This window comes from Numenius arquata, chromosome 11 (assembly GCF_964106895.1).
Source record: "Numenius arquata chromosome 11, bNumArq3.hap1.1, whole genome shotgun sequence".
Taxonomy (NCBI): domain Eukaryota; kingdom Metazoa; phylum Chordata; class Aves; order Charadriiformes; family Scolopacidae; genus Numenius; species Numenius arquata.
The window spans coordinates 277,452-287,523 of record NC_133586.1 but is presented as its reverse complement, the minus strand read 5'-3'; the positions used below and the strand labels follow the sequence as shown (position 1 = coordinate 287,523).

The window sequence follows — 10,072 nt, the reverse complement described above, 5'->3', positions numbered from 1 at the left end:
GCGCCCAGACAAAAAGCAAAAGCATTTGTGACCACAGCCCCAAATCCCCATAAATGCAGCGCCTGAAGCAGAGCACATTGGGGCAGTCGCTGCTGCTCCATCCTGGGAGGACCCAGGAGACGGAGAACGGGCCAAACGCTGAGCTTAGTATCTCAGAACAGACCTCTAAAGGCTCACTGGAGGCAACCGGACTCACCGGGAGAAGCTGCTGGTGACCAAGAGCAGGATCCTGGTGTGGGGTTTGACAGGTCTCCACAGGACAGCGACACTTGGTCTTAAGGGGGTCATTTTATTGTTTCACTTCTCCAAATGTACAAAAAAAATTAGAAAATAACCCTACCCCCCACCCCCTCCCAAACCACAAAACAAACCAGCCTGGGGAGCCCCACAACAGTGCAGCTAAGAGACGGCAGGAAATTAAACAGAACTAGATACAGCAGCTGGGTCCCCGCAGCCCACATGGTCACTGGCTCTCCACAACCCAGAACTGGCCCCAGTCTGCCCAGTGCTTCCCCAATTCACATGGAGCTCATCCTGACACGACGGCGAGCGGGTACTTTACAAATCCTCCTTCACCTTCTTCTTGGATTTCTTGGTTTTATCTTCCTCCTGCAGCACGGGAGCGTTGGTCGCCTCCCGCTTCAAGTAGCTGATGAAGTCACTCACTTCTCTGCCACCCTGCGGAAAGCACGAGACAGTAAGGCAGGGCCTGGGCTCCCGGGGGGCTCCCCTTCACTCGGGGAGGGGCTCAGGTGCCAGATGGAGACCTAAGCGGGCGCAAGCAGAGCTCTCTCCCCCCTGGGGCTCTGCAGAGCATTCCCAGCAGGTACCACCGGGAGCGTTCCCAGGGAAACTGATGGGACAGAGGCCACCACAGCTCCAGAGGGGCTCAGCATCATCTGGACACCTGGATGCTACTTCACTTCTTTACGAAGCAGCAAGACTCACCTCGTACTTCTTTGGACTCTGCTTCTTGCCAGCTGGAGCAAAATAGATGGTGGGGAAGCTGGGGAGAGAGAAGAGACATCGGAGCTCCCAAGGTGCTCGGTTTCCTTTCAGACCCACAGGCTGGCCCCCGCCAAAGGGACTCCCCCCACCTTGCCCTTGTTTAACGTGGTGACAGCTTCAGCAGCACAAAGCTTGGTGTGGCCTCCCAAAGCCTGGCCACGTCCAGAGCTGGCTGAGCTCCACTAGGCCCAAGTCTGCTGGCTAAACTGCTTTCAGAGAAGCGAGCCCAGCTTTTGTTTCACACTGCCAAGAAGAGAATCCCAACAGATTCAAAAGCAGAGGAAGGGTTTGAGCAAGACAGGCCTCCAGGCACAGCCAGGACCCCGGAACCCCAGAGAAGGCAGATAGCTGTCCTTTGTTTTTACTCCTGATTTCTTGACACTAAGCCAATGCCTGGAGTCATGCACCCATCACCCCCGCCCACCCTCCCCGGAGACTCTTTCAGCTCTTCCATGGCCAGGGGTCAGACAGGAGCCTGAACTCGCCCACTGACAGGGAGGTGTGACAACAGTGAGACCTACCCTCGGACTTCATATGGAGAAGGCACATCATTGGCTGTAGCATCCATTTTGGCAATGACAATATTGGGGTCTTTACTGAGCTGTTGGCAGGAAGAGCTGATTAGTGACCAATCCATAGTAGTTAACACCAGGAACCCACCGACCCACATCATCTAAGAGCGATGTCCAAAGGACAGCACACGGTGTGCTAAAGGGTGAACAAATGTCTTCTGAGTGGCTTCCTTCTGCCTCAGGAGGGGCACAGGCATGAGTCCCTCCTCACCCAGCTGTACGAGGGCACATCTCCCAGCAGTACCTGTGGGATCTGGTGTCACCTCTGGAGAATGCTCCCCCCAGAGAACTGCTCGCCCACAGCCCTAGAAGGTGAGGCACGAGGACATGCAGTACTTGGGAAGGAGGGCTGTCTGACGGCCAAAGAGCAAAAGGCTGATCAGGTCTGAGAGAACAAATTTGTTTGCTCCACCCATGAACATGTGCAGGGCAGTGTTAGCCTTCAGCAGATGGGAGGCCCTGATCATGCAGAAGGAAAACACCCAAAAAAGAACTTTGCCAGCTGATGCCAGTCACTGAGTCAGGGAATATTTATGTGCCACAGCAAGGGGAGCAGGCTAAACCTACGAGTGCGGCTGCTGCCACGCTCCAGATCCTGCCAAGGTCCTTCTGCATCCACAGGGGAGGCCAAAACTCACAGTCCTCGGGAAGGCACAATTACACCCCACTGTTATAAAGACAGAGCCCGCAGGGTTGTCTAGTGCTACAAAATTCTGGTTTGCAACAGAGTCCCGGACTTACCTTCTCCCCCAATTCTTTGTATTTGGGCTCCAGGTTCTTGCAATGGCCACACCAGGGTGCATAGAACTCTATCAGGACATCTTTGTCTTCTGCGTTAACGATTTCATCAAAGTTCTCAGCAACCACCACCTGATAACGTTTGACCATACAAGTTAAGTTTTTCCTAAGTCAAGAACAGGTTGTAACACGACATGCTCCACACGCTCTGCATGACTCGCTGCACCTACACGCCGAGCAGCAAAATGACCAACACACGACTCCTTACCAAGCTGTAACACCCTCGACTCACAGGTAAAAACCTGTCCTAAGGTACCAGCACTATCTGCAAATGAGGTTGGCATCTGGGATTCTTGCAGAAGGAGGACAAAATAATTTCTTTTCCATCCCAGCAAGTTCCAGGCTGAGGAATCAGTTTAGCAAAACCCACTCAGGTGATCCCCATGCACACATAAATAAGGGAAGTCACTGCTTGTAAGGCCCTCATCATCATAAAGCCGGGCCACGGAATGCTTCCAGTCAGGGCAGAATTTACTGTGAGGAGTGAAAGGCAGGAGTTCTAACACTCCCCCCATGACGAGATGAACATGTCACTCTTTAGAAAGGAAGCCAGGCCGTGAGGGAGCACAAGGCAAGACAGAGACCTTCACATAATTGCTGTAAAGCTGGATGATCCTGCACCTGTAGAGCACATCGCTGTGGACTCAAGCAGCCGTTACTGTGCTGAGAGAACAGAACGGAATCAAAACCACAAGCTGTGTTTCTCCCTTGGCTCAGAAAACTGCAATACAACAAGGGAGTGAATTCTCCTTCCCTCTATCGCAGCAGAGGCTTCTCAAGAGGCCACAAGGCGGCACTCGCAGTGCGAGATACCAGCGCGTGACTCAAAGCTGCTGCTGAACAGCATCTCTTCATCCACGGGCAGGAGCTGCTGCTGCGCTCGATACAGCACTCACCTTCACAGGGCCATCGTTGCTTTCAGGGACGGGCTCTGATTTCAGATACTTTTTCAAGTTTCCATCAAAGTAATCTTGCAGGAATCTCTCCAGAGCCTTTCCATCGCGGCTGGAAGGGAAGTGATGTTTTACAGCCACCATCACACATACAGGATGAGAGGGGAAAGATTTCAAGGCCGATTAAAGCTCCCTCCACCCACAGAACAGATGCCACCCACATCTCCCAGAACGCCAGCCCAGAGCTGACTCAGAAGACCCCAGAACAAGTGCAAAGGCGCCCTTAAGAGTTTTGAATCTGGAGGCACATCCCTTTCTAAGTTTTAGGCCTTCCAGCACCCTTAAGTTGTACCTTTCTTCTTGAAAAAAGAAACTATTTCCTCTGCTCTTTAACGCACCTTAGTTCCTAACCAGACACTTAAACATCTTGAATTAAATTATCTACCTCTGTGTAACAGGAGGGGCTGCCAGCTCTCTAGAGGGCAGGAGAACACATGAGTAGGAGCCATTTTGACCCCCCCAATCACTTCTCCCAGCTGGAACATCCAGCTTTCCTGTTCCCTCTGAGCTAACCAAGGATGATCTGGTCAGAGACCTCCAGAGCAAAGTCCATGAAGTGAGAGGCAGCACTGCTAAAGTTCAAAAACTTACGAGAATTCTTCCTGCATGACATATTTATCTCCTTTAGCAGTTCGGATGGCAACCACTGGAGCCTCGCCCGCGCTGCTGTCTAGACCAAACTCTGAAAGCTCATGGCTAAAAGTTTTCCGACTCGCAACAGCAAAAGACAGTTTGTGGCCAGCATCTAGGAACTTCTTTGCAATCATCATAACTCTGAGGGGAGAAAAAAACAACAGAACACAAAGTGTTATTCCTTGGAACATTCTCTTCCACGTGATGTAATACCATTCATGTTGAAGTGCACACCGGGCAAGGAATTCAGGTATGAATAATAGGAGAAACTTTGTCAACTGAGCTATGGGGCAGCCCCGACTAGTGGCCAAGCCGTACCTGTTGCGCCAGTAGTTGGAGCCCTTCGCGTTCTTCTCGTAGTCCACATCATAGTATGCCACCAGCAAGTCCTTCCCCTGGATCAAATCTTTGTTGTCTTCAGTCATGTGCGGACAGATGCCAAAGCTAGCAACGAGACAGAGGTATCACTGCCCAGAACCCACCACCCCCCAGGAACTGTTAAATGCCAGTCATCAATAACACCCAAGTAAGAAACACTTTACCCATTCACGTACCACCTTATTCCAAGTCCAATCTCTATCTCCAGCCACAGCATCAGTGGCTGTATCTGACCTACATAAGGCCAGAGCTGACACACTTCTCAGGAAGGTCACAGCTTTTAAACAGAAGCGTGGCTATTAGAATAGGGACGGTAAATGCCAACAGCCATGCCAGGCTTTCCAGAAAGAAGGTGGTCCCCAAAGGAGACAGTGTGGGCAGAACAGCTCTTTTGGACACTGTGCAGGAACTGCAGCAACGCCCATTAGAGAAAACAAGTTCTGACAGGGCCGAATCCAGCTGGGGCCAGTCTGTCTGTCACCTTCTCTGGGGAGGAATCACTCACATGTTCTCCTGGATGAATTTCTTGATCTTTACACTGGTGATTTTATCTTCTGTGTACTTGATGGAGCTGTCCTCAAACTTGTTCGTCAGGCGTGGAGGGCGAAATAAGACTATACCCCTGAGAGGAAGCAGGTATCATGGATTAGTTTAGCGTATCCCTGGGTTTCCAAGGATGGCAACCAGATGAGGCGAGAACCCAACCTCCAGTGACCACCCACACTCACTGTTCACAGCTTCAACAGGACTGCCTAGTTACTGGGTGGCACTGCTGCCTTAGATGCTTCTCCGTTATTCAGACAGACCACAGTGAGAAACAAAAAAACCCACCATAACAAGCAACGGAAAAGCAAAACACCTCTGTTGAGATACTTCCCACCTGGAGGCAGACACTAACTCTCCAGAGCCTGCAACCATTTGTACCTTTGATCTCAATTCTGGAGAGATAAAAGACAAGCCACCAGCAGTTGGGGCAGAAACAAGACCTTAAGCTACGTTCAGAATCCAGGTAACAACTGGAATCCATGAATTTGTTCCAGATGTCTCAGTAACAGGAAATCCTTGTGTTCATCAACTTACTCTCCATCTTCGTCATACTTCTGCACCAACTGGTCCTCACTGGTGTGTGCAAAACGGTAGTTATCTCTTAGGTTGTTGGCTGCTTTCATGAATTCTGAGTAAGCATCACCAGAGGCATCTCTGAAGAAACCTGCAGCAGACAGACAGATGGTGACCCCAAACCGAATCAGCAGCAACCACCGTGCAAGCCCTCACCATTCATCTCTACAACGCGCTGAAAGATCACTCCTCAATCAAGCCCTTCAATGTGTGCTCAGGCCTTCATCTTTGACAGCTTCTCTCCCATTTTTGTTGGAACTTTTCTGTGTTCCCTCCCTTCCACCAGCACAAAGTCACTCAGGAGTCTGCCCTGCTTGGTCACTCGGCCAAAAGGCCGTTGCCCTCTGAGCACCAAGATGTCCTTTTGTAACCACGTGACACCACTAGTGATAGCAACTGCCAGTGGTACTTCATAAAAACAGGTTCGTGAATGCTGATCAATACTCAGCCAGTTCCGCTTGTGAGATGGCCACCGATCTGCACAGGAAAACTGCTCTGGCCACTTGTGAAGTGTGATCAAATCATACGATGTTGACAGCCTGTCCTGAGACACCACCTGAATGTACCTTCTGACAACCCAAAGCGACCTGTTATCAGCCAGCCAAAAGAGCAGCAAGCTTTAAAAAAGCTACACTGTGGTGCCAGGAGGTCTGACAGGCACTCAAAGAATCACTGGAATAAAACAAACAGGTTGCAAGGAATCCCAGAGCTGACCGAGTCCCACCTCCTGCAGGCCCAGCCTCAGAGCAGATCAGGTTGCTCAGAGCTTTGTCCAGCTGAATTTTGAAAATCTCCCAGACTGAATGTTCCAAAACCCCTTTGGGCACACGGTCCAGTGCTTTATCGTTCTCATTATGAAAGACTTTTTTGCTCATGTCCAGCTAGAATTTCTCTTGCTACAGCTTGTGATACTGCTTGTCCTTTCACAGTGCATTCCCCAAGACAGCTCCCAGAGCACCAGCACTGCACCGAATCTACTCACCCACCACAGACGCATCTTTGTCACCGATAAATTTCTCAAAATCAGCCACAGAATTGAGAGCCACCGAAGCAGGTCCTGCCTGTTTCTTGAGATGACTGACAATCCCATCTTAAAAGAATTAAATTAAATGATTAAAGGGATCAATACAAAGTTCCACAAGACATTTTTCAAGCTTTCTAAAAAAAAAAAAAGTCGTTTCTACAGAATCCACACACCTCTCCCATACAGTAAATATGATGTGAATTAAAGGAGCGCTATCACCGACTTCACACAGGAACCTTCTAGCATTTTCCAGTTACTGCACATCAAGGGTACTAGAAGTTACAGATAATGTGGAAACCTTCACCTTTAAAAAGGAGCTTTAAGGGATACTAAATATCCAGGGCTCTGCCAGCACAAAGAGTTCTGGAAAGGGCAAGGGGGGGGGTTGCATGTGTAGGCAGCAACCTTCTTTGTGTCCCTCAACACACGTAACGTCCCTGACACAGGTCTGTTAGATGTGGGTCTGCCTCCAGCACCATTTCGGCAAGCCAGACACTTGCTGATGAGCTCTTACCTGCTGTCCTGGGCCCATCGTAGGTTCCTGCCTCTTCTCCATCTCGAAAAATCTTTAAGGTGGGATATCCGCTGACTCCATACTTATTACAGGTGTTTGAGTTTGCTGTACAGTCAACCTAAAGGAAGAGGAACATTGCTACTCAGTGACCCAGCCAGCCGTACGCACAAAATAAAGCGGCTTTGCCATTGCCCGCATTATCACATAAAACTAGAGGGTCTGAAAGCTCTTGGGTGTCTTTAACCAAGGCTGGATTTCTTTCACAGAAAGTGCAAGGATCCACAAAGCATCTACAAGACCAAAAGCTGGAGGGTCAAGGCTGGGGAAGGAGGTAGCACAGGTAGCATCAGGCCCAGAAAAATTTTTGGGCAAATACTGGAAAGATTAAGCAGTTGCAAGTTTGGCCAGACTACACACAGAAAAATACTAGAAAAGGTAGATCCTTGTAATCAATGACAGGCTTAACAGGAATCAACTGTTCTCAGCACCTCAGCAGTATTAAAGTTCCTACGAGGCCTGCAGAAGACAGGCCGACCTCAACTGACAAGGAGGCCACGGTGCCAAGAGTCCATGCCGCTTCCCGGAAAGGAAGACTCTGACTTGAGAAAACCATTCAAGTTTTCTGGCAGGAAACAAAGCTCCTGTACGGCAGCCCTGCCGTTACGAGTCCAGGGGCCACGCCATGAAGCCCAGCACTGGCCACTTCTCGGGCTGGACCGTGCTGCTCGCAGGAGGCTTCTTGCTCCCGTCCGGGGGAGCCCTCTTCCCGCCCCGGTACACACCCATCCTACGCCCCGCACACCCCGCGCGGCAGCGGCCCTCGCAGCCTTCGGCTTCCAGATCCTTCCCTGGCGCCTGGCCCCTCCGGGGGACGATGCCCGTCGCTGCCCCGAGGCCCCCCGGGGCCGGCGCGAGCCTGCCCCCAGTCCCCGGGACGGGCCGGTGCCGCGAATCCTCACCTTCACCAGCGGCACGATCCCCTTCAGCCTGGTCGCCGCCGACTCGTACTCCGGCGCCAGCCGCTTGCAGTGCCCGCACCTGGGAGGACGCGGGGGGTCAGGACGGCCCGGAGCCCCCGGCCCGCCCCAGCCCCTTCCCCGCCCGGGCCGGGCCGGGCCCTGCGCACCCCCCCTCTTCCGCCCGCTCCCCCCCCCCCCCATTCCGCCGCCCGCCGCTGCCGCCCGCCCCCGGCGGCCCCTCACCAGGGCGCGAAGAACTCCACCAGCACCAGCCCCGGGCGCTCGGCCAGGCCGCTCTCGAAGTCGGCATCGCTGAGCTCCACCACGTCGGAGGCGCGGGCGGCGAGGGCGAGGAGCGGGAGCAGCAGCAGGGCGGCGGGCGGCCGGGGCGCGGACATGGCGGGGCTCCCTCCTCGGCGGCGGCGGCGGCTGAACAGGGCCGGGGGCCGCAGAGCCGGAAGTCCCGCCCCCCCAGCCGGACCTGCCGTGTGGCAGCTCTCCGTTGGGCGCCGCACCGCGCGTCACGCCGGCCCCGGCCAATGGGCTGCCGACACGGGGGGGCGGGGCCAGCTGCGACGACCACTCCCCTCCCTCCCCCGGCCGCCGGGTCCCGGGGGCGCTCGGAGGCGGGGGGGGGCGGCACCGGCGGCACCGGGCCCCTTCCCGAGCCACGGCGCGGCCCCGGCCCCGGCCCCGGCCCTCCCTCCCTCCCTCCCGCCGCCCGGCCCCGCGCCGGCCGGGACCGTCCCGTCTGCGGGGCTGCTCCGAACCCGCCCCGCCACGTGCCTTCTCGGAAATCCCGGGAGGAATTCCCGTTCCCCGAACATCCCCGGGAGCGGGGAGAGGCTCTGGAGATGGCACTTCAAGCCGCAGGGCTGACAAAACCTGGTCCTCCCTGTCACAGGAGCGGAACCGTCGCCTGGGGTGCTTTTGCCGCCCAGCAGCTGCCGGTGCCGGTGCCGGTGCCGGTGCCGGGGGGAGAGGCGGGGAGCGGCGCCGGAGGGGACTCTCGGCCGCAGGGACACCGGCGCCAGCCTGTGAGATGCGGCTGTTACACGCCACTACCTTCAAGAGGAGTTTTGTGTCTGAGCCAGCATCCTTTCTTCCCCCGCACTCAGCAAAAAGATGAGAAACAAGACTTCGAGGGTCTCTTCTAAGGAAAGAAAAGATACCCCTACGATTATAACGTTCTCTAATTTTCACAGAAATCTGCAGAAAGTGTTCCACTGGCCTTAGGGACTGAGAAATTTGACCCACAAAACCAGGCTCTTTTCCCACTTTGCTCCAAAGTGCTTCAAAGGGCCTAATTAAACACATGCAGTAAGTGTCGTAAGGGCTGTCTCTTTAATTGTTGCGCCTCCAAGGGGAAAAACATGAAGTTCTAGAGAAGCGTGCAGCAATCTGTTCCACGGAGCTGATGCACTGGACACAAACGTTCTGCATTTCACTGATGCTGATGAATAAGTGCAAATTGCTTCTCACTAAAACAGAAATCTCTTAAGACTACTAAAGTTAAGAACACCAGAATATAACAAAATATCTGTTTTGATCCATTTTGCATGTATTTTGATGTTTATAGCAGCAGCAGTGAAAATTCCATTCACGTATACCCAACAGGTTTAGAATGGCTATTTCCCTAAATAAGAGGAAGTTCCTGGGCTCGGGTGAACCATCTCTGTTAAAACGACAGCCCTTGACCCTTCAACTCCTTAGGGTTGACTCGTATTGATTCTCCATCCTCCTCCCGCCTCTAAAACAGCATTCCAAAATCACGCTAATTTGCCTCTAAATGTATAAATGTCGTAATAACAAAAGTGAATGTGCACTTTCCTCCTATTTGTTTTTTTAATGGGTTTAAAACTGTGTGCTGGTAAGAGCCAAAATCTGTGTGTGACCATACTACTTTCAGCCTGTGGTAAGGAAAAAGATGCTTCCAGGCACCTCCCAGGCCCCTGCTGTGGAGTAACAGCCCTCCAGTAATGCAAAAAGTGACAGCAGAGTAAAATCTCCCTTCAATATTTTAGCATGAGTTCTCAATTTGAATTTCCTCCCTTTCATTTAGGAAGAAAATGATTCATACGCAGACAACTGGGTGGGGACCACCATCTCATGCC

The 10,072-nt window shown here is 52.9% G+C and overlaps 1 protein-coding gene across 1 annotated transcript; it reads right to left on the bottom strand.

Moving 5' to 3' along the window:
- Window positions 1-271: 271 nt before the first annotated feature.
- PDIA3 (protein disulfide isomerase family A member 3) lies at window positions 272-8,420 on the bottom strand. The gene is made up of 13 exons (XM_074156014.1): window positions 8,202-8,420; window positions 7,959-8,037; window positions 7,000-7,117; window positions 6,444-6,551; window positions 5,423-5,552; window positions 4,848-4,964; window positions 4,283-4,408; window positions 3,923-4,105; window positions 3,275-3,383; window positions 2,322-2,450; window positions 1,530-1,609; window positions 949-1,006; window positions 272-678 (listed from the first exon to the last, which is right to left on the bottom strand). Exons 1-13 carry the CDS (start codon window positions 8,354-8,356, stop codon window positions 559-561), a joined length of 1,512 nt encoding a protein of 503 aa, XP_074012115.1. The 5' UTR covers window positions 8,357-8,420; the 3' UTR covers window positions 272-558.
- Between the last annotated feature and the right edge of the window lie 1,652 nt (window positions 8,421-10,072).

Coding starts and splice junctions, on each gene's coding strand:
- PDIA3 (XM_074156014.1), bottom strand. CDS start 8,356: ATGTCCGCGCCCCGGCCGCCCGCCGCCCTGCTGCTGCTCCCGCTCCTC. Junction 7,118..7,958: donor GGATCGTGCCGCTGGTGAAG/GTGAGGATTCGC, acceptor CTCTTCCTTTAG/GTTGACTGTACAGCAAACTC. Junction 1,007..1,529: donor TCTCCATATGAAGTCCGAGG/GTAGGTCTCACT, acceptor CTCTCTCCCCAG/CTTCCCCACCATCTATTTTG.